The sequence below is a fragment of the Triticum aestivum genome, chromosome 5D (assembly GCF_018294505.1).
Source record: "Triticum aestivum cultivar Chinese Spring chromosome 5D, IWGSC CS RefSeq v2.1, whole genome shotgun sequence".
Classification (NCBI taxonomy): Eukaryota; Viridiplantae; Streptophyta; class Magnoliopsida; order Poales; family Poaceae; genus Triticum; species Triticum aestivum.
In genome coordinates, this window is record NC_057808.1 from 485418206 (window position 1) to 485445738 (window position 27533).

Here is a 27533-nt window from a genome sequence, read left to right on the forward strand (position 1 = left end):
TCTGCTTGGCCGCCGCCCCCTAGGGGAAACCCTAGGGCGCCTCCCCCTCTCCCCTTGCCCCTATATATAGTGGAGGGGTGGGAGGGCAGCCGCACCTCTTCCCTGGCGCAGCCCTCCCTCCTCATACACCTCCTCCTCCTCCTCCTCCTCCGTAGTGCTTAGCGAAGCTCTGCCGGAGAACCACGATTTCCATTGCCACCACGCCGTCGTGCTGCTGGAGTTCTCCCTCAACTTCTCCTCTCCCCTTGCTGGATCAAGAAGGAGGAGACGTCCCCGGGCTGTACGTGTGTTGAACGCGGAGGCGCCGTCCGTTCAGGGCTAGATCGGATCTTTCGCGATTTGAATCGCCGCGAGTATGACTCCATCAACCGCGTTCTTGTAACGCTTCCGCTTAGCGATCTTCAAGGGTATGAAGATGCACTCCCTCTCTCACGTTGCTAGCATCTCCTAGATTGATCTTGGTGACACGTAGGAAAATTTTGAATTATTGCTACGTTCCCCAACAGCGGAATGCGTCCTCCTTTAGGCGGAATGCGGCCTGCTAGTCATGCTTCGCCTGCATTCGGGCAGCCTGCTCCGCCTGCAGCCGGGCTGCCTCCTCCGCTTGCATCCTGGCCGCAGCTGCCCTCGCCGCCTCGTACTCTCTACGGTCGTTGATCTCTTTCCTCTTGCTTGCGAGCCAATTTTTGGCATGCTCATCCAAATGGGTTTCGTCCGCCAACATGATTCTCACATCATCCGCGTCTCGTGCAAGTTGCAAACCCCTCCTTCTCAAGCTCAGTATAGCCAAATGTCTTGGCCTTCTCGAGTTCCCATTTGATCGCGGCTTGTTGCTTCTCCTACTCGATCTTGTCGAGTTCAATTGTGAGCTTCTTCTCCGCGCTCTTCTGATCCCATTCCATCCTCTCCTTTTGCGCATCCAACATGAGCTTGTACCTCTCCTCCTTCTTGTTCTCCTCACCGAAAAAATGCCCCGTCCATGTTGATGATATTTTGGTAGCCGCGGCATCATGGGCGGTTTTCCTTTGGCACGGTAGCTTTCTATTCTCGACGACAACATCGTCCTCTTCATCGTCCAACCCAATTGATTGGTTGGAGCTTGAGTCATCATTCCTCTTCTTTGCGGCCTTGAGTTCGGCCACAACTTGGTTCCACTTCGGCTTGCCACTAAATAAGAGCCAACAATGGTTAAAAGAAAATGGCTTCTTCTCCAGCTCGTGATACATAGTGGCCGCCACCGTCGTCTAGCAAACAACATATGTATGAGCACGAGAATGCAAACACAAAAAGCATATGCAATTGTTAGAGTTGTGTTGAATATTGTGTACAAGGTAGGTTACCGTTGGACTCCGAGTAGTATTATGTTTACATGGTATGCAGTCGTGTCCTATTAGGACACTTGTATCCTAGGCCTCTCATATATAGCGAGGGTAGACACACGATGTAACCTATGCCAACATAATAGCACAGGAACGTAGGGGAAGCCGGCGGTATGTGACGGCGTCCAGGGCAACCGGGTGCGGTATTGTGACAGTGTCATGGGGAGGAGCGCCCATAGTCAGGCCCGGGGATGTAGCCATATCGGAGAACCTCGTTAACAAATCTCGGTGTCGTCCCTTGTGTGATTGCTTGGTCCTCGGATGATCAACGGTGAGCCTTGGATTTATTCTAACAAGTGGTATCAGAGCTAGGTTGTTCGGAGGCCGTGGATTGTTGATTCAGAGGAAGTATCGAGTTCGGGATGTGCAGCCGGTTGCGATGTGGTTCTCGGCAAGATTGAAGGAGCGATCGGCAAAGTTCTCGACGGAAAGCAACGGCGGCGGCGAGCCGGATCGATTGCATACAGTGCATGAGCGTATCATGACTGAGGCCTAGGCAAAGAGCAGGCTGGCTCGGCCCAACTTTGGCTCCTAAAGGGGCTGAAGCCAGAGGCCAGATGTGCGCGGAGCGGCTGCGAGCGAATTGACCATGAGCTTATCGTTTGTTTGACGAGAATCGAAGGCATCGTGAAGATTTGTTTGAAGAAAAAGAGGACGGAGGTGGTATAGTATAATACATGCAACCAAAACTTATTTCCCTCGTACATACTCTTTTATATAAATATATAAAAAATCCGTGGGAAGAAATGGCACAGTTGAGGGTAAAAAAAAGTTCATCACATCGTATGTTATTCTTTCTTTTTTTCCTGTTTTTTCTGTACTAAGAAAATCTTATGATAAATACCAATAAAGTACAATTATTCCCAACATGTCAATAATAATGAATGAGAAACAAATTCCAATACTATAGAGCATGCCACATTAGGGATGGAGAAAAAGCTCGAAGCTCGCGAGCTAAACGAGTAGCACATGAGTCTACATAATCATTTTTAGTGAGGGTTTTATGTTCATGTCTTTAACGAGCTTAACAAGCTAAACGAGCCAGTTCGCGAGTTATACGAGTCGACCAATGTTGGGTTTGAGCTCGTTATAGTAACGAGTCGAGTCGAGCTAGCTCGTTAACGAAACGAGCTCTAGCTAGTCTAGCCGAGTTGGCTCGACTCGGCTCGAATTCCAGCCTTGTGCCACATAATTATTGTTTTCCCGTTTTGCTGTTCCTAGACCAAAATCTCATATAACCACATTGTATCGTCATACAAAGAATATATTACGTTGAGCTTAACCAAATCATTTTAAATGTCTGTCATTACAACAGGCAAGTACAAATGCTAAACGGTAAGTAAATGATCGATGTTCGAAGATAACATAGATATGCCCGTGTTCTAATTGCTGACGGACTGTATATGAATATCATACATATCACGGGCAGGGCACAGTATCACGGAGCATATCATCTGAACGTATGTAATGCTTAGTCTTCTTCCCCTCAATTTTCTCCTTCATTTCTCGACATTCTTTTCTGCCACCATCTTCAGCTATCCATTGAGTAAATTAATTAAGTAAAAAACAAGTTATATATATCCACGCTAAACTGTCAGTTTTTTAATTTAAAAAATGTAATGACATCATGTGGGGAACAACAAGTATACCTTTGCTTGGCCTGCCTTGTGGCGTCTGAAGGCCTACAACCGAAAAAAAGTAGTGTTTAATTTTCTGCAAAAGAGAGCTTAAATGGTTGCAAATTGAAAAGTTTGTGCAAGTAACAAGAAGCATACATTATCTGTCCCGTACAGATAATCACAATACGTGAAGACAGTTGCAAAGTTGCTCTGGCAGTTCCCTCCTAAGTAGTGATGGTAGTCGTGGAACTCTGCTCCTCCCCAGAGCGGGATAAGCTTTGTCGGGTTGAACGGGAAGTTGTACCTGCATTTTGGAATTCAAATCCATTATTTATATACAGGGCACATATATAATCTTAGTGAAAAGCACTTCTCTTCAAGCATGAAAAGAGTATATATTACCCGCAGTGGGTCTCGATGGCCGAAATAGCCACTATCACAAACCAGATGCCGAAGGTGATCATGTGGCAAGGCGCGATGACCGGGCCGACGACGGTGGGGACGGTGAGGATGAGCACCTCGGTCCAGTGCATGTATGGCGCGACGAAGCCGTTGGGTGCAGTGTACTCATGGTGGACGTGGTGGATGTTGTCGTAGCACCACTTGGTGTGCATTAGCCGGTGGACCCAGTAGCTGAGATAGTCCTCCACAAGCAGGTACATGAGCAGCTGCGCCGCCATCTCTCCCGCCGACGGCAGCGGCAGCCCCATCCGGATCCCCAACATCTGATGACACGAGGCAGTCACACCAATCAACGCCAACTCGTAGAGTCACAGACAGTGACAGTAGACAACACTGCAAGGAGCTCAAGAAAATGATAATGTGTGCAAACCTTCACGGCAGGATAGGATAGCAGCTGGACAGGGGCGGCGAGGGGGAGCAAGAAGCGCGGTGTGTCTGTGTAGCAGCGGAGGAAGCCGGCCGGCGACAGCCGCTTCCCACGCGGCTGCAGCTTGTACCGCATGGCGAGGGCCGGCGCGCCGAGCTCGAGAAGCGCGAGCATGAGCGGCAGCAGGGTGTAGACGGCAAGGAGGACGGCGACAGTGTGGTAGTAAAGGTAGTAGTCAGCCTTCGCCGCCGTGTACCCGAACCACGCTGCCTCGGCGCGCGTCATGGCGCGCCTCAGGGCCGCCTCCGCGTCGGACGCCGTTGCGTAAGGGAGCATCGCGGGTGGCGGATGCAGCTCGTGCTCTGTGCGTCGATTCTTTTTCTTGTAACCTAGTAATACTCTGTGCTCTGTGCGTGACTGGAGCGCCCGATGGATGGGTTTTTGAAGAGGCTGTTTGTCTGTCTGACTTGTGGGCCACCAGTACATGGGGAGTAGGTGCCGCTGCATGGTGCTGATTCATCTTTTTACGAACATCTAAATCTTTCAACTTTACTATGGATTCAGTTAGATCCAGTTGGAAGACTTGCTGGTGTGTTTGGAACTTTGGATCCTCCGTTACAATGCCTAGCTAGGTAAGGATCTATAGCTAGCACAAGATAGCATCTAGCTTGGGCTAGGCTATTTGTTTGCTTGATGTAGGTTGCTGCTCCCTCAGTTTTGAATTACTTAAGTTAATTGAGAGAGGATTTGTGAAACGTAAAAAAAATTTGTGACAACCAACATCATGCAGCGGAGGATCCACAATCATAAGGGTCTCTCTCAATTTCTCAATCATAAGGCAATAGGAAGGCCCACAATCTCATGTCATGATTCTGGCTCAACTAACTTAAGCCAGCATGATACGGGAAAAGACTGGTCGCTCTAGTTGCCCATGCTCTTTTCCCTCAAGAAACTCTCTTCCTATTTATCTTTCCGCCATTGTTAGCAACAAGGGCAAATGTAGGGTTTAGAAATTACACTATTATGGGTCTTAATTAATGGGAGGGTAAATTGTACAAAAAGCCGTCAATCAGCATGATGATTTCCTTTTCTTTGCATGGTGGATATGTGCATACTAGTTATGCACAGGTCAGATATTTATTGGTTGTGTTTGTATCCACTTGGTGCAAAAAAATGCCACTTTTTCAGAAAAAATGAGGATTCTATTATTAGTGGTTAGAGGTGGGATCCAATCTCGCTTGCCATGGATTTGGATGGGGTGCAAGACTAGTTGTCAGAGAGGGGAGATAATGCAAGAAGAAGAATAACCCTACTTTTATTTACTTTATTAGAAACAGTCAACCCTGGAAGATCTCACCTATCCCAACCGTGACCTTCCCTGCTTAGAACCGGCACGACGTTTGGCGTGGTCTAGGTAACAGATCTACTTGCAATTAAACAAGTTCACAAAGGTGCCGCACACTATTTACGTCTGACATAACAAAGATCTCATGAACCGCCACAACTTCAGTCTTATCCCTAAGACAGACACAGTGAGAGTTGGGGATGAAACCCCACGCGACTGAACCAAATACATGGTGCTTACAACAAAGCTAGCAAAGCTTATACAACAGCAAACAGAAGAAAAAAAATGACGACTGACGGTGTTGATGTCCTCACCGGCTGAAAACAAATGTTGACTAAGGCTGAGGCAAGGCAATGCTACCGGGGAAGAAGGACCACATCATCTATACCTAATAATAAAGTACAGAACGCTTATGTCTGTCCTCGTGTCGTATGGCAAAGAAACCCCTATAGTTACTGAAAATTAAGCCGTGGAACAGTTTTAAGTGATAAACAAACAAAAACTTTGGTTTTGCAGAAATCCCCTGTAGTTATCGATAATTAACCCGCAGTACTGTTTTGAGAGACCCAGAGAAAATGTTTTGTGTTTTGCAAAAAGCCCACTACAGTTTCCTAAATTCAACCCACAGTCCATATATGAAATTTTTTCTATAAATAGTCATATCTTTTAAACCGTAACTCCAATTTTAACATGTTATATATGAAATTTGATTAAAATTGTATAGAATATGAATATTATGTTGTTTTACCTGTTAAACATTTTCAACATGTTATTTTGGGTGGAACCTTAATAAATAATGCATGATCCGTCTATATTTCGTATCGATGCAGATCCAGATAGAAAATGAACAACTCAGCAAAATCGGATTGGAGACGAAAAAATTATCTATAACCACACATGCATGCGATGGCAAAATCTTGCAAGGGGCAAAGAAAGCAAATTTCTGATCTTATGCTGAGAGAGAGATGCATTAGGATTGACCATTCAAATGCGTTGTGATTGTGTGGGCACTGATGTCATGTTTAAAGGAAGAATGTGGACCTATTGAGGTCTTAATTCATGGTTATTGGATTAGGGGCGTGTGTTTTTTTCTCCCGTTGCAACGCACAGGTTCTTTTGCTAGTTGTACGAAAGGCCCGCCTCCAAAGGCGACCACCTGCCCCCTCACCCTGGCATAAAAGGTGCTGCTCCTTCAGGTGATAGAAATCTCACCAACACAAATGCTAAAATGGACCACATAAGTAGAAGAGAATACTAGATCGATAAGCGACACACGCCCCCTTACACCAAGAGCGTTGCTTCCAACATCCGAGGACTACACCATGACAACCCGCTGAGAAGGATCAAGGCTCCCATAAGGGCGCCTTCAAGAAGGAAATGTCGTGAGAACGTTACCGCTTGCCAAAAACTGAGAGGACAACCCAAGAGTATTCACCCGGAGCCAAAGGTGGAGGGGTGCCACCCACAAGAACGCCTCCAAGGAGGGGAGTGACGCTCGCGAGCATTGCCGTCACGGGCATCGACACTATTAAGCATGGATTTCACCTGACCGCAGACCACTTAGCACCTGAAGACCCACCATACACAACACATTGGAGTGAATCAAGGAAGACGACGCCAAAATCTGGACAGAAGCATCAAGACAACGTCATCCACCATGTGAATGCCTCCGACGACTGCCACCTCACCGCCCTTGTGGCAGAGACGACAACCAAGCACTTGCATGATAGTGGCCGTCACGAAGCCACTTCCAAGCCCAACCCTTGGGGCCGTTGCTCAGGATCAGAAGAAGCACCCTTAGGGCATCTCCCACGGCAAGATGCAAAAATCCTCCTGCATCCGTCCGTGGACACGGATGCGGGAGGCAGCCATCCAACCATAACCGCATACATCCGGCCTTCCACATTTTTTCCAAGTTCGCACGATCAAATAAACGTATGCTAATTGTTGGGAATCGTAGCATAATTTTAAAATTTTCCTACGTTCACCAAGATGCATCTATGGAGTATACTAGCAACGAGGGGAAGGGAGTGCATCTACATACCCTTGTAGATCGCGAGCGGAAGCGTTCCAATGAACGTGGATGACGGAGTCGTACTCGCCGTGATCCAAATCACCGATGACCGAGTGCCGAACGGACGGCACCTCCGCGTTCAACACACGTACGGTACAGCGACGTCTCCTCCTTCTTGATCCAGCAAGGGGGAAGGAGAGGTTGATGGAGATCCAGCAGCACGACGGCGTGGTGGTGGATGTAGCGGGTCTCCGGCAGGGCTACGCCGAGCTTCTGCGAGACGGAGAGGTGTAACAGGGGGAGAGGGAGGCGCCCAAGGCTGTTGTATGCTGCCCTCCCTCCCCCCTTTATATAGGCCCCTGGGGGGGGTGCGCCAGCCCTGGGAGATGGGATCTCCAAGGGGGGCGGCGGCCAAAGGGGGGAAGGGGTTGCCTTGCCCCCCAAGGCAAGGGGGAAGCTCCCCCCTAGGGTTCCCAACCCTAGGCGCATGGGGGAGGCCCAAGGGGGGCGCCCCAGCCCACTAAGGGCTGGTTCCCTTCCACTTTCAGCCCACGGGGCCCTCCGAGATAGGTGGCCCCACCCGGTGGACCCCCGGGACCCTTCCGGTGGTCCCGGTACAATACCGGTAACCCCCGAAACTTTCCCGGTGGCCGAAACTTGACTTCCTATATATAATTCTTCACCTCCGGACCATTCCGGAACCTCTCGTGACGTCCGGGATCTCATCCGGGACTCCGAACAACTTTCGGGTTTCCGCATACATATATCTCTACAACCCTAGCGTCACCGGACCTTAAGTGTGTAGACCCTACGGGTTCGGGAGACATGCAGACATGACCGAGACGCCTCTCCGGTCAATAACCAACAGCGGGATCTGGATACCCATGTTGGCTCCCACATGTTCCACGATGATCTCATCGGATGAACCACGGTGTCGAGGATTCAATCAATCCGTATGCAATTCCCTTTGTCAATCGGTATGTTACTTGCCCGAGATTCGATCGTCGGTATCCCAATACCTTGTTCAATCTCGTTACCGGCAAGTCTCTTTACTCGTACCGCAATGCATGATCCCGTGACTAACGCCTTAGTCACATTGAGCTCATTATGATGATGCATTACCGAGTGGGCCCAGAGATACCTCTCCGTCACACGGAGTGACAAATCCCAGTCTCGATCCGTGCCAACCCAACAGACACTTTCGGAGATACCCGTAATGCACCTTTATAGTCACCCAGTTACGTTGTGACGTTTGGCACACCCAAAGCACTCCTACGGTATCCGGGAGTTGCACGATCTCATGGTCTAAGGAAAAGATACTTGACATTGGAAAAGCTCTAGCAAACGAAACTACACGATCTTTTATGCTATGCTTAGGATTGGGTCTTGTCCATCACATCATTCTCCTAATGATGTGATCCCGTTATCAATGACATCCAATGTCCATAGTCAGGAAACCATGACTATCTGTTGATCAACGAGCTAGTCAACTAGAGGCTTACTAGGGACACGTTGTGGTCTATGTATTCACACATGTATTACGATTTCCGGACAATACAATTATAGCATGAATAATAGACAATTACCATGAACAAAGAAATATAATAATAACCATTTATTATTGCCTCTAGGGCATATTTCCAACAGTCTCCCACTTGCACTAGAGTCAATAATCTAGTTACATTGTGATGAATCGAACACCCATTGCGTCCTGGTGTTGATCATGTTTTGCCCTAGGGAGAGGTTTAGTCAACGGATCTGCTACATTCAGGTCCGTGTGTACTTTACAAATATCTATGTCTCCATTTTGAACACTTTCACGAATGGAGTTGAAGCGACGCTTGATATGCCTGGTCTTCCTGTGAAACCTGGGCTCCTTCGCAAGGGCAATAGCTCCAGTGTTGTCACAGAAGAGAGTCATCGGGCCCGACGCATTGGGAATCACCCCTAGGTCGGTAATGAACTCCTTCATCCAGACTGCTTCCTGTGCTGCCTCCGAGGCTGCCATGTACTCCGCTTCACATGTAGATCCCGCCACGACGCTTTGCTTGCAACTGCACCAGCTTACTGCTCCTCCATTCAAAATATACACGTATCCGGTCTGTGACTTCGAGTCATCCAGATCTGTGTCGAAGCTAGCGTCGACGTAACCCTTTACGACGAGCTCTTCGTCACCTCCATAAACGAGAAACATATCCTTAGTCCTCTTCAGGTACTTCAGGATATTCTTGACCGCTGTCCAGTGTTCCTTGCCGGGATTACTTTGGTACCTTCCTACCAAACTTACGGCAAGGTTTACATCAGGTCTGGTACACAGCATGGCATACATAATAGACCCTATGGCCGAGGCATAGGGGATGACACTCATCTCTTCTATATCTTCTGCCGTGGTCGGGCATTGAGCCGTGCTCAATTGCACACCTTGCAATACAGGCAAGAACCCCTTCTTGGACTGATCCATACTGAACTTCTTCAATATCTTGTCAAGGTATGTACTCTGTGAAAGACCAATGAGGCGTCTTGATCTATCTCTATAGATCTTGATGCCTAATATATAAGCAGCTTCTCCAAGGTCCTTCATTGAAAAACACTTATTCAAATAGGCCTTTATACTTTCCAAGAATTCTATATCATTTCCCATCAATAGTATGTCATCCACATATAATATGAGAAATGCTACAGAGCTCCCACTCACTTTCTTGTAAACACAGGCTTCTCCATAAGTCTGTGTAAACCCAAACGCTTTGATCATCTCATCAAAGCGAATGTTCCAACTCCGAGATGCTTGCACCAGCCCATAGATTGAGCGCTGGAGCTTGCATACTTTGTTAGCATTCTTAGGATCGACAAAACCTTCCGGCTGCATCATATACAACTCTTCCTTAAGGAAGCCGTTAAGGAATGCCGTTTTGACGTCCATCTGCCATATCTCATAATCATAGTATGCGGCAATTGCTAACATGATTCGGACGGACTTCAGCTTCGCTACGGGTGAGAAAGTCTCATCGTAGTCAACCCCTTGAACTTGTCGATAACCCTTAGCGACAAGTCGAGCTTTGTAGATGGTCACATTACCATCTGCGTCCGTCTTCTTCTTAAAGATCCATTTGTTTTCTATGGCTCGCCGCTCATCGGGCAAGTCAGTCAAAGTCCATACTTTGTTTTCATACATGGATTCTATCTCGGATTTCATGGCTTCTAGCCATTTGTCGGAATCCGGGCCCGCCATCGCTTCTTCATAGTTCGAAGGTTCACCGTTGTCTAACAACATGATTTCCAGGACAGGGTTGCCGTACCACTCTGGTGCGGAACGTGTCCTTGTGGACCTACGAAGTTCAGTAACTTGATCCGAAGCTTCATGATCATCATCATTAACTTCCTCCCCAGTCGGTGTAGGCACCACAGGAACATTTTCCCGCGCTGCGCTACTTTCCGGTTCGGAAGGGGTGACTATCACCTCATCAAGTTCCACTTTCCTCCCACTCAATTCTTTCGAGAGAAACTCCTTCTCTAGAAAGGACCCGTTCTTGGCAACGAAGATCTTGCCTTCGGATCTGAGGTAGAAGGTATACCCAATAGTTTCCTTAGGGTATCCTATGAAGACGCATTTTTCCGATTTGGGTTCGAGCTTTTCAGGTTGAAGTTTCTTGACATAAGCATCGCATCCCCAAACTTTTAGAAACGACAGCTTAGGTTTCTTCCCAAACCATAATTCATACGGTGTCGTCTCAACGGATTTCGACGGAGCCCTATTTAAAGTGAATGCGGCAGTCTCTAAAGCATAACCCCAAAATGAGAGCGGTAAATCGGTAAGAGACATCATAGATCGCACCATATCCAATAGAGTGCGATTACGACGTTCGGACACACCATTTCTCTGAGGTGTTCCAGGCGGCGTGAGTTGTGAAACTATTCCACATTTCCTTAAGTGTGCACCAAACTCGTGACTTAAATATTCTCCACCACGATCTGATCGTAGGAATTTTATTCTCCTGTCACGTTGATTCTCAACCTCACTCTGAAATTCTTTGAACTTTTCAAAGGTTTCAGACTTGTGTTTCATCAGGTAGACATATCCATATCTACTTAAATCATCAGTGAGAGTGAGAACATAACGATATCCTCCGCGAGCCTCAACACTCATTGGACCACACACATCGGTATGTATGATTTCCAATAAGTTGGTTGCTCGCTCCATTGTTCCGGAGAACGGAGTCTTGGTCATCTTACCCATGAGGCATGGTTCGCACGTGTCAAATGATTCGTAATCAAGAGACTCCAAAAGTCCATCTGCATGGAGCTTCTTCATGCGCTTGACACCAATGTGACCAAGGCGGCAGTGCCACAAGTATGTGGGACTATCGTTATCAACTTTACATCTTTTGGTATTCACACTATGAACATGTGTAACATCACGTTCGAGATTCATCAAAAATAAACCATTGACCAGCGGGGCATGACCATAAAACATATCTCTCAAATAAATAGAACAACCATTATTCTCGGATTTAAATGAGTAGCCATCTCGAATTAAACGAGATCCAGATACAATGTTCATGCTCAAAGCTGGCACTAAATAACAATTATTGAGGTTTAAAACTAATCCCGTGGGTAGATGCAGAGGTAGCGTGCCGACGGCGATCACATCGACCTTGGAACCATTCCCGACGCGCATCGTCACCTCGTCCTTTGCCAGTCTCCGTTTATTCCGTAGTTCCTGCTTTGAGTTACAAATATGAGCAACCGCACCGGTATCAAATACCCAGGAGCTACTACGAGTACTGGTAAGGTACACATCAATTACTTGTATATCACATATACCTTGGGTGTTGCCGGCCTTCTTCTTGTCCGCTAAATATTTGGGGCAGTTCCGCTTCCAGTGACCACTTCCCTTGCAATAAAAGCACTCAGTCCCGGGCTTGGGTCCATTCTTTGACTTCTTCCCAGTAACTGGTTTACCGGGCGCGGCAACTCCCTTGCCGTCCTTCTTGAAGTTCTTCTTACCCTTGCCCTTCTTGAACTTGGTGGTTTTATTCACCATCAACACTTGATGTTCTTTTCTGATCTCCCCTTCCGCTGATTTCAGCATTGAATATACCTCGGGAATGGTCTTTTCCATCCCCTGCATATTGTAGTTCATCACAAAGCTCTTGTAGCTTGGTGGAAGCGACTGGAGGATTCTGTCAATGACCGCGTCATCCGGGAGATTAACTCCCAGCTGAGACAAGCGGTTGTGCAACCCAGACATTCTGAGTATGTGCTCACTAACAGAACTGTTCTCCTCCATTTTACAGCTGAAGAACTTGTCGGAGACATCATATCTCTCGACCCGGGCATGAGCTTGAAAAACCAGTTTCAGCTCCTCGAACATCTCATATGCTCCATGTTTCTCAAAACGCTTTTGGAGACCCGGTTCTAAGCTGTAAAGCATGCCGCACTGAACGAGGGAGTAATCATCAGCACGTGATTGCCAAGCGTTCATAACGTCTTGGTTCTGTGGGATTGGTGCATCACCTAGCGGTGCTTCTAAGACATAATCTTTCTTGGCTACTATGAGGATGAGCCTCAGGTTCCGGACCCAGTCCGTATAGTTGCTGCCATCATCTTTCAGCTTGGTTTTCTCTAGGAACGCGTTGAAATTGAGGACAACGTTGGCCATTTGATCTACAAGACATAGTGTAAAGATTTTAGACTAAGTTCATGATAATTGAGTTCATCTAATCAAATTATTTAATGAACTCCCACTCAGATAGACATCCCTCTAGTCATCTAAGTGAAACATGATCCGAGTTTAACTAGGCCGTGTCCGATCATCACGTGAGACGGACTAGTCAAGATCGGTGAACATCTCCATGTTGATCGTATCTTCTATACGACTCATGCTCGACCTTTCGGTCCTCCGTGTTCCGAGGCCATGTCTGTACATGCTAGGCTCGTCAAGTCAACCTAAGTGTATTGCGTGTGTTCCGAGGCCATGTCTGTACATGCTAGGCTCGTCAACACCCGTTGTATTCGAACGTTAGAATCTATCACACCCGATCATCACGTGGTGCTTCGAAACAACGAACCTTCGCAACGGTGCACAGTTAGGGTGAACACTTTCTTGAAATTATTATAAGGGATCATCCTACTTGCTACCGTCGTTCTAAGCAAATAAGATGCAAAAACATGATAAACATCACATGCAATCAAATAGTGACATGATATGGCCAATATCATCATGCTCCTTTGATCTCCATCTTCGGGGCACCATGATCATCTTCGTCACCGGCATGACACCATGATCTCCATCATTGTGTCTTCATGAAGTCGTCACGCCAACGATTACTTCTACTTCTATGGCTAACGCGTTTAGCAACAAAGTAAAGTAATTTACATGGCGTTATTCAATGACACGCAGGTCATACAAAATAATAAAGACAACTCCTATGGCTCCTGCCGGTTGTCATACTCATCGACATGCAAGTCGTGATTCCTATTACAAGAATATGATCAATCTCATACATCACATATATCATTCATCACATCTTCTGGCCATATCACATCACATAGCACTTGCTGCAAAAACAAGTTAGACGTCCTCTAATTGTTGTTGCAAGTTTTTACGTGGTTTGTAGGTTTCTAGCAAGAACGTTTCTTACCTACGTATGACCACAACGTGATTTGCCAATTTCTATTTACCCTTCATAAGGACCCTTTTCATCGAATCCGTTCCGACTAAAGTAGGAGAGACAGACACCCGCTAGCCACCTTATGCAACTAGTGCATGTCAGTCGGTGGAACCTGTCTCACGTAAGAGTACGTGTAAGGTCGGTCCGGGCCGCTTCATCCTACAATGCCGCCGAAACAAGAAAAGACTAGTAGCGGCAAGAAGAATTGGCAAACTCAACGCCCACAACTGCTTTGTGTTCTACTCGTGCATAGTAACTACGCATAGACCTGGCTCATGATGCCACTGTTGGGAATCGTAGCATAATTTAAAATTTTCCTACGCTCACCAAGATGCATCTATGGAGTATACTAGCAACGAGGGGAAAGGAGTGCATCTACATACCCTTGTAGATCGCGAGCGGAAGCGTTCCAATGAACGTGGATGACGGAGTCGTACTCGCCGTGATCCAAATCACCGATGACCGAGTGCCGAACGGACGGCACCTCCGCGTTCAACACACGTACGGTGCAGCGACGTCTCCTCCTTCTTGATCCAGCAAGGGGGAAGGAGAGGTTGATGGAGATCCAGCAGCACGACGGCGTGGTGGTGGATGTAGCGGGTCTCCGGCAGGGCTTCGCCGAGCTTCTGCGAGAGAGAGAGAGGTGTTGCAGGGGAGGAGGGAGGCGCCCAAGGCTGTAGGTTGCTGCCCTCCCTCCCCCCCTTTATATAGGCCCCTGGGGGGGTGCGCCAGCCCTGGGAGATGGGATCTCCAAGGGGGGGCGGCGGCCAAGGGGGGAAGGGGTTGCCTTGCCCCCCAAGGCAAGGGGGAAGCTCCCCCCTAGGGTTCCCAACCCTAGGCGCATGGGGGGAGGCCCAAGGGGGGCGCCCCAGCCCACTAAGGGCTGGTTCCCTTCCACTTTCAGCCCACGGGGCCCTCCGGGATAGGTGGCCCCACCCGGTGGACCCCCGGGACCCTTCCGGTGGTCCCGGTACAATACCGGTAACCCCCGAAACTTTCCCGGTGGCCGAAACTTGACTTCCTATATATAATTCTTCACCTCCGGACCATTCCGGAACCTCTCGTGACGTCCGGGATCTCATCCGGGACTCCGAACAACTTTCGGGTTTCCGCATACATATATCTCTACAACCCTAGCGTCACCGGACCTTAAGTGTGTAGACCCTACGGGTTCGGGAGACATGCAGACATGACCGAGACGCCTCTCCGGTCAATAACCAACAGCGGGATCTGGATACCCATGTTGGCTCCCACATGTTCCACGATGATCTCATCGGATGAACCACGGTGTCGAGGATTCAATCAATCCGTATGCAATTCCCTTTGTCAATCGGTATGTTACTTGCCCGAGATTCGATCGTCGGTATCCCAATACCTTGTTCAATCTCGTTACCGGCAAGTCTCTTTACTCGTACCGCAATGCATGATCCCGTGACTAACGCCTTAGTCACATTGAGCTCATTATGATGATGCATTACCGAGTGGGCCCAGAGATACCTCTCCGTCACACGGAGTGACAAATCCCAGTCTCGATCCGTGCCAACCCAACAGACACTTTCGGAGATACCCGTAATGCACCTTTATAGTCACCCAGTTACGTTGTGACGTTTGGCACACCCAAAGCACTCCTACGGTATCCGGGAGTTGCACGATCTCATGGTCTAAGGAAAAGATACTTGACATTGGAAAAGCTCTAGCAAACGAAACTACACGATCTTTTATGCTATGCTTAAGTTGGGTCTTGTCCATCACATCATTCTCCTAATGATGTGATCCCGTTATCAATGACATCCAATGTCCATAGTCAGGAAACCATGACTATCTGTTGATCAACGAGCTAGTCAACTAGAGGCTTACTAGGGACAGGTTGTGGTCTATGTATTCACACATGTATTACGATTTTCGGACAATACAATTATAGCATGAATAATAGACTATTATCATGAACACAGAAATATAATAATAACCATTTATTATTGCCTCTAGGGCATATTTCCAACACTAATGGTAAACACGTTCAAATAGCCGCATGCAGCACTAGTTGGAATTTTAGAAAATTTCAAATATTACATCCCAACATTGTTGTCCCCTTTCACCGTCCAGTGATACTCAATCAGATCTTCCTTCGGCTACTCATGAGTTTGTCGATGCCGAATTTGTTGATGCATTTTAATAAACTCGTCAAATGTGGTCGGATTTTGGTCCGGAAGTTGGATAGGATCACCCATGTTCTCAAATTCCAGAGCTACGGCAACATCATCACCCTCATCCTCGACGATCATGTTGTGCATAATCACACAACATGTCATCACCTCCCACAAGGTTTCGGGGTCCCATTGTTCAACAGGTCCATGAACAACTGGAAAACGGGCCTGCAGAACTCTGAATGCCATCTTAACATCCTTTCTAGTTGCTTCTTGTCTTTGGGCGAATTGAGCCCTTTTTTGGCCAACTGGGTTTGAGATGGTGCTAATAGATATCGTCAACTAGATAGTAACCCATGTTGTACTCATGACCATTGACAGTATAGTGGCAAGAAAGAGTTTTTCCTTCAGTCAGCCTCGCAAACAACGGTGATCGTTGCAGCATGTTGATATCATTGTGAGACCCAGGCGCCAAAGAAAGCGTGCCAGATCCCTGTGATGCAACTGCTTCAAGAATGATGGTGGGCTTCTTAACATGACCCGGAGATTGCCCTTGTAAATTCATTCTTTCATTTCAAATGCATGCAGTCAAGAGATCCAAGCAAACCTGGCCACCCTCTTGCTTCTGAGATTGCCAAGAGCCTCTCGATGTCTGCCACAGTTGGTTCTCTCAGGTACTAAGGTCCGAACACCTCGACCACAACAGTTGCAAACCTGACCATGGCATCTTCGCATGTGCTCGCAGAAATCCGTAGATACTTGTCCCATGAATCGGCGGCCGTGCCAGATGCAAGCATCCGGAGTGCGGCCGTGCACTTCTGATAACTAGAGAAGCCAATCGTCCCCACATCGTCCTTCTTCAGGATGAAGTAGTCATTGTAGGACCGGACGCCATGGTACAATTTTCAAAATGTTGTTTTGGCTGCAACCTTAATAAATAGTGCACAATCCGTCTTTATTTCGTATCAGTGCAGATCCAGATAGAAAATGAACAACTTAGCAAAACCAGATTGGAGACGAAAGAAACCATCTATAACAAGACATGCACGCGGCGGAAAAATCTTGCAGGGGGCAAAGAAAGCAAATTTCCGATGTTATGCTGAGACAGAGATGCATTAGGATTCACACATTCAAACGCGTTGTGATTGTGTGGGCACTGATGTCGTGTTAAACTAAAGAACGTGGACCTATTGAGGTCATGAGTCATGATTATTGGACTAGGGGCGTGTGTTAGTTTTTTCTCCCATTGCAACGCACATGATCTTTTGCTAGTTGTACCAAACGCCCCCCACCAAAGGCGGCCACCTGCCCCCTCACCCTGGCATAAAAGGTGTTGCTCCTTCGGGCGATAATAATCTCACCAACACACGCTAAAAACGGACTACATAAGTAGAAGAGAATCCTTGATCAATAAGCGACACACACCACCTTACACCAAGAGCACCGCTTCCAGCATCCGAGGACCACACCACGACAACCCGCTGAGAAGGATCAAGGCTCCCATAAGGGCGCCTTCAAGAAGGAAATTTTGTGAGAACGTTACCGCTTCCCAAAAACCGAGAGGACAACCCAAGAGAATTCACCCGGAGCCAAAGGTGGAGGTGTGCAACAAGGACACCTCCAAGGAGGGGAATGACGCTCGTGAGCATTCTGTCACCGGCATCGACACTATCAAGCATGGATTTCACCCGACCACAGACCACTTACCACCTGAAGACCCACCATACACAACACATTGGAGTGAGTCAAGGAAGACGACGCCAAAATCTGGACAGAAGCATCAAGACAATGACATCCACCCTGTGAATGCCTCCGACGACTGCCACCTTACCGCCCTTGCGGCAGAGACAACAACCAAGCACTTGCATGATGGTGGCTGTTACGATGCCACTGCCAAGCCCAACCCTTGGGTCAGTCGCTCAGGATCACCCTTAGGGCATCTCCAGCGGCAACCCACAAAAATCCTTCCGCATCCATCCACGGACAGGGCGGGCCAGTCCGCGGACATCGATGCGGGAGGTAGCCATCCAACCATAGCCGCATACATCCGGCCTTCCGCGGTTTTTCCCAAGTCTGCACGATCAAATAGCCGCATGCAAAGGGTAAAGATGTTCAAAATAGCCGCATGCTGCACTAGTTCATATTTTAGAAAAGTTCAAATATTATATTCCAACATTGTTGTCCCCTTTCACCGCCCACTAATGCTCAATCAGATCTTCGTTCAGCTGCTCGTGAGTTGGTCGATGCCGAATTTGTTGATGTATTTTAATAAACTTCTCAAATGTGGTCGGATTCTGGTCCAGAAGTTGGATCGGGTCACCCATGTTCTCAAATTCCAGAGCTGCGGCAGCATCGTCACCCTCATCCTCGACGATCATGTTGTGCATGATCACACAACATGTCATCACCTCCCACAAGGTTTCCAGATCCCATTGTTTAGTAGGTCCACGAACAACTGCAAAATGGGCCTGCAGAACTCTGAATGCCCTCTCAACATCCTTTCTAGTTGCTTCTTGTCTTTGGGCAAAGTGAGCCTTTTTCTGGCCAACTGGATTTGAAATTTTGCAGAAAAAGGTAGCCCATGGATGATAGATATCGTCAACCAGATAGTAGTCCATGTTGTACTCATGTCCATTAACAGTATAGTGGCAAGGAGGAGCTTTTTCTTCAGTCAGGTTAGCAAAAGACAACGATCGTTGCAGCACCTTGATGTCATTGTGAGACCCGGGCATGCCAAAGAAAGCGTGCCAAATCCAAAGATCCTGTGATGCAACTGCTACGAGAATGGTCGTGGGCTTCTTAACATGACCCTGGTATTGCCCTTGTAAAGCCTTAGGGCAATTCTTTCATTTCCAATGCATGCAGTCAAGAGATCCAAGCAAACCTGGCCACCCTTTTGCTTCTGAGATTGCCAAAAGCCTCTCAATGTCTACCATAGTTGGTTCTCTTAGGTACTGAGGTCCGAACACCTCGACCACGATAATTGCAAACCTGACCATGGCATCTTTGCATGTGCTCTCAGACATCCGTAGGTAGACATCGCACGAATCAACGGCCGTGCCATATGCAAGCATCCGGAGTGCGGCCGTGCACTTCTGGTAATGAGAGAAGCCAATCGTTCCCATACGTCCTTCTTCAGGATGAAGTAGTCATCGTAGGAACGGGCGCCATGGTACAAATAATCAAAGACGGTCTTGCGCATCCGAAAACACCGGCGAAAATTGTCAGTGCAGAGTGCATCGGGAGCAAAGTAGTCGGCAATCAGTGTCAAATAGCCGCGTGCCCTATTGTGGTTGAGCACTTGACGACCCATGATCGAGCCCTGGAAATTGAGAACATGCTCCTCCGCACGCTCCGCGTCTTCAAGGACCGGCTGCATCATCGCCGTCTCATCGAAGCACTCCTCCTTGTCGGACGACTCAACATATTACTCGTATATGTACTCAAAATCTGAATCTATTGCTAGAAAGAAGAAGGGACAACTGTTTTAGCTCCGGCGATTCTTCGAACTGTACTAAAAATAGCAGTAGCGAATGGTACCTGGCGGGGTGGTCGGAGGAAAGGGGTTGAACGGAGACGAAGGGGAAGTGGGTGGAGGCCTGCTGGAGCACTGGCTGTGACGGAGACGCAGATTTCCGGCAGGGGTGTGGCGTGGTGGCCGGGATGGTGTAGCGACGGCGAAGGAAAGAGAGAAAATGGGAAGGGTGGAGTCGCGGGGTACAACAAGAGTTTTGGGTGGGTCTGGGGTGTTATATTCCTACGTTTCGCGTGTCCAGACTCTCACAAAGCTCCCCCACTTTTATCTCCGTTTTACAGGAGAAATCGCATCCGGACCGTCCCGCAGACCAATACAAATTCACGTTGGATGACTCCCGTTGTCCGGACTGCACGGTTTGGACGGATGCGGGCGATGCCCTTACCCCTCAGGGACGGGCCGCCACACCACCTATTTTATGCTAGCCTCTGCAACTCAGCGTTCCTGTCACAAGATGCTCACCGCGACCTCGAAGAAAGATGGCGTCAAGTAAACAAATGAGCTCAACAATCACAACCATGTGGAGTTTCCGCATAAGATGAAGCGTATCACGTGCTTTGTGTAACACCAAATACATCGAATCAGACTTGACAAGACCAGGTTTCTTTGTCCCAAGCAAGGGAGATAAGTTTTTGTTTCAAAGGTAGATAAGTTTGTATACTCCCCTCAACTATGGGGTTTGTGACAAATCACTCCTGACCTTTTTTGGGCATGCTTAACCCCCTAATCTAACTGAACCGGTTCTAGCTTACTCTGGTTTTTTAGCTGGTTCAGTTGAGATGGCACCGTATAACGATTCTTTTCCTTCGGCACATTGGATTGGCAGTTGAGGAGGAATCGAACGTGGGGAGTTGGTGCCGCTGCATCGTGCTGATTCATCTTTTAATGGACATGGTAAATCGTTCAACTTTACTATAGAATCATTTGGATCCAGGACTTTGAAGGACTTGCTGGTGTATATACATGTGTGTTTGGAACTGTGGATCCTCCGTTTACAATGCCTAGCTAGGCAAGGATTTATAGCTAGCACAAGGTACAAATTGCAAGGGCTAGGCTATTTCTTTGGTTGATGTGTTACAACTAATCACGGAATACGAGGACCGTGCTACGGTCGGCGGATCTTTTCAAAAGATTTAAAAAATCCGCCACACGGCGAGCCGTCCGATTTGGTAATGCGAGTGGTCTATAATGTTTCCGTTTTCTAATTTCCTACAACAAAATCTTTGTTACAAAATCATTTTTGCTCTGATTTTCTGCAACAGACTCTTATTGCAAAACTACTCTCTTTAATTTCCTACAACAAAACCCATGTTGTAAAACCTCTTCTCTAATTTTCTGCAACATGATCTTTGTTCCAAAAATTGCAACAACAACTCCTGCGGCCGCGTCTAATTTTCTACAACAAGATCCTTGTAGAAAAATTGCAACATCTATGGCAGCGTCGCACATGTGCACAATCGTCGTTCGCTGCCACCGTTCCACAACAACATCGTTGTTGCAGAAAATGTGTCTCGGAGGTGTTGCTGCAAACAGCGACGCATGGCCGATCGCGTAGTGGACTTGGACGTACGTGCGCGGGTGATGTGGTTGCTGCCAGCGTCGGTGGTGACAGGAGGGCAGCGAAGTTCATGGTGCTCCATGACCGACTTGGCGGATCTCGCTCTCGTGGCGGATCTCGCTGGATCCGTCGATCCGGTCAGTGGGGAGGTGTTTGGCGGCGAAGATCCGACATGGCGGATCTCTCTAGCGTGGTGGATCTCGTCGGATCCGTTGAGTCTGCCGGTGGGGAGGCGTTTGTCGGCGAAGATCCGGCATGGATGCGTTCGGCGACGACGGCGTACAGGCGGCGCCGCTCGTCTTAGCCATCGTCTCCCTCCCTAGTCCGTGCGCTGAGGGATCTAGCCCTTTCGGTTTGTAACAAAAGGCTAGCCGCAAATCCCATTTCTGAAACAAAGCACTAGTTGCAGAAAAGTGGAGACACAAAGGGTCGCTCTCCATCGTTTGATCAACTGTGCATCCGACGGAGAGGGAGGCGGCGGACGGTCACACGGGATCGATTGACTCAATGTAAACATTTCCCATATGAGAAGCTGTGATAGTCATGAGCAGTTACGCGGCATCTTCCTCCACTAGTGCAGAACCGGGCTTTAGCGCCGGTTCGTAAGGGCCTTAGTGCCGGTTCCACAACCGGCACTAAAGAGTGGGGACTAAAGGTCCCCCCCTTTAGTACCGGTTCATCACGAACCGGCGCTAAAGTGCCACCACGTGGCACGAGCCAGGCCCGGGTGCGTGTAGGACATTAGTACCGGTTGGTAACACCAATCGGTACTAAATGTTTGGGGGTGTTTTGGTTTTATTTTTTATTTTTCCTTTAATTTTGTGTGTTTTCAATTAAATTTAGTTATTATTTTAGTTGTTAAATCATTAGCTGAAAGTACCGCAGATTAGTTTCGACTGGATGCATGTGGATCCTAGCTAAGTGATCAAGTATATGCCATATCCATATTATACTTGATCACCTATAATTAAGTGATCAAGTATAATATGGATATGGCATATACTTGATCACTTAGCTAGGATCCATCCAGCTGAAACTAATCTGCGGTTTCTTTCATAAATGATATAATAACTCCTCATCATCATCATCATCATCATATTAATATAAAAACTCTTGCATCATATCATCAACAACAGTATACTAGCTAGCTAAAAATCATCATAGTCGTCATTACCACTGTTTAATTATCATAGTCATTACCGCTATCTAATCACCACCAACACTAGCTTAAAGAAGAAACATTCACTTGTACCAGAAGCAAAGATATCATCGAGTTCAACATGGTCATGATATTATAAGCGTTCATAACACCACAAAAGCAAATCACTCTTTGATATTAAGTTCAGGACGAAGAACACGGACATGAGAGGACAAGTACTAAGAGCATGAACTAGCTAAATCACTCCTGCTACTCTCTCTCACGTAAAATAGCATAGAACATGTATAGCTCTCCTGATTCATCATACTGGAGCATGCAGATGAACCTGTCTCCTAATCGTGGGCTGCGCTTCTCATTGCTTCCCCCTAGTACTTCTCTAGGATCGTTAACAATTTTGCTCCAATCTTTCACTATTAAGCATTCATCGCTTTTAGAAATCCTGAATGCACTCATGTGCAATGTAGGATATCTTGGCCGTAAGCTAACCATTGACATGTGACCTTTAGTCTCGATCCACTGAGGCACAACTGTCATCGGGAGTCCCTGTTGAAGAACATCGTATAGTAATTAATATACTTGGCAATGAAAGTTTAGCAAAAAAATAATGTATGCAAAAGATGCACTGAGGACAAATAGTAAAAATCTTACCATCTTTCGTAAATAGATGTGACCGTAGTTCAATACGATCACTATTGGTCGCACGTTTTGAGTGCTAACATTTCTAAGTGCAGGAAGAAAATTTGTCTTGATAGTATGAAGATCCTCAAGCCATGAAACATAATGACTTATCTCCTCGCAGTTTAGTTCAGCTCCGGGACAGTAGTAGGTCCTGTCTACCAAGCGCCGGACATGTTTGCTTGAATGGAAATAAGCTGTCAATAAAAATTATTTGTCAACTATTTTTGAATAAACAATATCAAAGACATAAATATGATTGAGAAACTCACATAATGGTAGAACTGGAGGCGTCTGCACATCGACCCAGATGTCTCTATTACCTTTAATATCATCTTCCCGACGAATATCAAAGGTGATAACCATATCAGGCTCAAATGCATAAGCCTTGCATAGTGCTTGCCAAGTTTTGCATTCAAAATAGGTGTACGTGTCTGCATTGTATAATTTGACGTTGAAAGTATAACCATGCTCGGTCTTCAGGTAAACTCTCTTTACCTCCATAGCTTCCATAGCACCGAAACCTATCTTATCCAAGACAAACATTCTTGCATGACAGGGGATGTGCTAGTAGAATAGTGAAAATGTAAAATTATAAGTTGAAGCAAATAAAGCATATATAAGTCATGCTTAATTACGAAAAAAGACTTGTCGTTGTGACTTACTGTATCCACTTCGAAGGTCTCATCCAGCTTGATGCTGAAGCGCCTATCATCAACAAGGAAAATTTCTGTCGCACAGGCCGCGGTGGTCTTCACAGTATTCGCACATAATGAAATCTTTTTCGTCGTCAGACGACATTTCCTATGTTCATATAGGTGAAACATTAAACACTTACTAGTCCTATTAATTCAACTAATTCAACTACTTCTATTAATTCAACTAGTTCTATTAATTCAACTAAGCATTTACTAAAAATAAACTTGTTCTATTAATTTTCTTACTAAAATAAAGTAGCTAGTTCTATATAGTAATATTTTAATTAGATCATCAAATCTCAAATATCTAAATTTTCTTACTAAAAATAAACTAGTTCTATTAATTCAACTAATTCAACTAAGAATTTACTAAAAATAAACTAGTTCTATTATTATTTTTACTAAAATATATAAAGTAGCTATATATAGTAATATTTTAATTAGATCATCAAATCTCATATACCTAAATGTTCTTACTAAAAATAAACTAGTTCTACTAATTCAACTAGTTCAACTAAGCATTTACTAAAAATAAACTAGTTATATTAATTCAACTAGTTCAAATAATCTCATATGCCTAAATTTTCTTACTAAACATAAACTTGTTCTATTAATTTTCATACTAAAAATAAACTAGTTATACTAATTCAACTAGTTCAAATCTCATATATATACCTAATTAATATCTAGCTAAGTCATCTAACAATTGACATTAATATTTAACAACTTTTCCATATAATTCATCTAACATTAACATTCTAACATTCTTATCTACGTAATTCATCTAACATTAATCTAAACAACAGAAAACAGAAAATAAGTAAAAAAATGTGTGTGTGTGTGTGTGTGTCTGTGTGTGTGTATGTGTGTGTGTGTACGAGCGGGGGGCGGCGGCGTATGGGCGGCGGCGTGAGACGGCGACGCGACGGGGACGGCGCGACGACGGGCGGCGGGCCGGGGGCGACGGCGCGATCGAGACGGCGACGTAGTACGGGGCGGCGGGGGCGACGGCGGGGACGGCAACGACGGGCGGCGAGGGCGACGGCGCGCGGCTGGGCCGGCGAGGGCGGCGCGCGATGGGCAACGGCGCGGTGGCGGCGACGATGTCGCGCGAAGAAGTTGGAGAAGAAGTGATGGTCGATGAAACTGAATTTTTCGTAAGTGTCATATATATAGGAGAGGCCTTTAGTACCGGTTGGAGCCACCAACCGGTACTAAAGGCCAATTTTCGCCAGGTCAAGCGGCGGGAAACTGCACCCTTTAGTACCGGTTCGTGGCATGAACCGGTACTAAAGGCCCGCGCATTAGTACCGGTTGGAGCCACCATCCGGTACTAATGGTTGTGCGCTGCCATCCGCGGTGCATAATGTTTAGTCCCACCTCGCCGAGCGAAGGGCAGCCGCACTGGTTTATAAACCCAGCCGCGGCTGCTCCTTCGAACTTCTTTATATAGCAGGCTTCTGGGCCTAACTATGGCGCGCTGCCCTGTGAGCCTGCTGGCCCTTCTGGGCCTGAATTTGCACACCCTAGGTCTGTCAGGCCCACTGGGCAGCGCCCCAACAATTTTTTATATAGTTTTTTTTTTCTTTTCTGCATTATTTATTTTCTTCTATTTATTTTTGAGTAATTTTTTATATATTTTTTTATTTTCTGTTTTATTTATTTTCTTCTATTTATTTTTGAGTAGTTTTTTTGCTGTATTTAGTTTCTTTGTGAATATTTTTGCTTGAGCTCTCTAAACAAATTGGTAAATGACTGAAAAACAGCAAATGATGTCAGAACGTGTTGGAAATTGATGACGTCGCTTTGAATGCTGCATACTGAACGCAAAAATAGTCTGGAGTTTGAAATAAGTTTAAAAAACATTGAAGTGTCTGTGTAACAGATGAGTTCTCGTCCGAAACCCTGATACTCCGAAAGAGATTGTACAGTTTGTACACGAAGTGCGTCCAATTTTCGCCGTGACCCTCTCTACTCTTTTGCACATGCTATGCGGGTGAAATGATGATACCATGCCAAGTTCCAACATTTTCAGAGTTCATTTTGTAGTGATTTTCAATTTCACGGTCATTTAACTCTCTAAACAAATCGGTAAATGACTGAAAAACAACAAATGATGCCAGAACGTGTTGGAAATTGATGACGTCGCTTTGAATGCTGCATACTGAACGCAAAAATAGTTTGGAGTTCAAATAAGTTTAAAAAACATTGAAGTGCCCGTGTAACAGAAGAGTTCTCGTCCGAAACCCTGATACTCCGAAAGAGATTGTCCAGTTTATACACGAAGTGCGTCCAGTTTTCGCCGCGACCCTCGCTACTCTTTTGCACATGCTATGCGGGTGAAATGATGATACCATGCCAAGTTCCAACATTTTCACAGTTCATTTTGTAGTGATTTTGAATTTCACGGTCATTTAGCTCTCTAAACAAATCGGTAAATGACTGAAAAACAGCAAATGATGTCAGAACGTGTTGAAAATTGATGACGTCGCTTTGAATGCTGCATACTGAATGCAAAAATAGTCTGGAGTTTAAATAAATTTAAAAAATATTGAAGTGCCCGTGTAACAGATGAGTTCTCGTCCGAAACCCTGATACTCCGAAAGAGATTGTCCAGTTTGTACACGAAGTGCGTCCAGTTTTGAAGTGAGTGGAGAGAGTGAGGGGCGGCCGGCGGGGGAGGACCGGCGCGGGGGATTGAGGGGGAGACCGAGTGAGTGGAGAGAGTGAGGGCGTAAACATGTAAAAATATACATAAAAAATACATTGATTATCAATGATCTTTTTGTGTACAATCTGAAAATCGGTGAAGACTCATATTGCGACCACAAATTCTACACATAGAGTTCAATAAAGACCAAGTGCTTCTGATAGTTTGAGAAGTAACATATTCAAGGTGGTAAAAATCTTGCTAGGGGAGCAAGGTGGGACTAAAAACAGCCTCTTTACTATTGGTTCATGCCACGAACCGGCACTAAAAGGGCTGGCCGGGCCCTAGCCTCTTTATTACCGGTTCGTGGCATGAACCTATACTAAAGGTTCGCACTGAACCGGTACTAAAGATCTCCTCCCGCCTAGCTGTTTGAACCGGCACTAATGGACACATTAGTGCCGGCTCAAATGCAAACCGGGACTAATATGTCTCACATTTGACCATTTTTCTACTGGTGCTCATATTTACTAGTACACCCTTTTTTCCTGTAAAAACGTCTTATGTTTTGAACGGAGGTAGTACTCCCTCTGTTTCTAAATATTTGTCTTTCTAGAGATTTCAACAAATGACTACATATGAAACAAAATGAGTGAATCTACATTCTAAAATATGTCTATATACATTCGTATATGATAGTCCATTCGAAATCTTTAAAAAGACAAATATTTAAGAACGAAGGGAATACTTGCCAAAGGCACCACTTCGGCTAATCCGGGCTGGGAGAGGATTTTCTAGCCCACTGAAGCTAGTTTGCTTTGCTCTAAGCAAGGCTATAACTAATTTCAATCCATGCCGTAAAAAAAAAGTCAATCCAAACGCACCAAGTCGATCGTCCACTGGCAACTTGGCTCCTGGCACCACGTACGGCACTAGTAGCCAACCGAAAGCAATTTCGAAAATCATCTATAACTCAAAATACTGTGGGGCGATGGTAAAAAAAATTGATGGTGTCATCTCCAAAGCAATGGTACCCCGCAAAAAAAAATCTCCAAAGCAATGGTGATTAGCGCGAATCTAATTAATGAATTTGAAAATTACCTTGTGTCAAGCCGACACCAATAGACCCTATATGGATTGGAGGGAAAACATCATCGCTTCCGACTTGTGACCTTTCCTTCTTCGAATCGACGACGCCACACTAGACACGGTCTGGTAGCCCAGCTTGCAATATACTTATAGTATTAACAACTCCAC

At 46.3% G+C, this 27533-nt stretch overlaps 1 protein-coding gene across 1 annotated transcript; it reads right to left on the reverse strand.

The window, feature by feature from the left end:
- Positions 1-2676: 2676 nt before the first annotated feature.
- LOC123125632 (very-long-chain aldehyde decarbonylase GL1-10) lies at positions 2677-4220 on the reverse strand. Its single transcript, XM_044546101.1, has 5 exons — positions 3831-4220; positions 3401-3723; positions 3155-3302; positions 3029-3061; positions 2677-2914 (listed from the first exon to the last, which is right to left on the reverse strand). The coding sequence occupies exons 1-5, from the start codon at positions 4161-4163 to the stop codon at positions 2879-2881; spliced, it is 873 nt and encodes a 290-aa protein (XP_044402036.1). The 5' UTR covers positions 4164-4220; the 3' UTR covers positions 2677-2878.
- Between the last annotated feature and the right edge of the window lie 23313 nt (positions 4221-27533).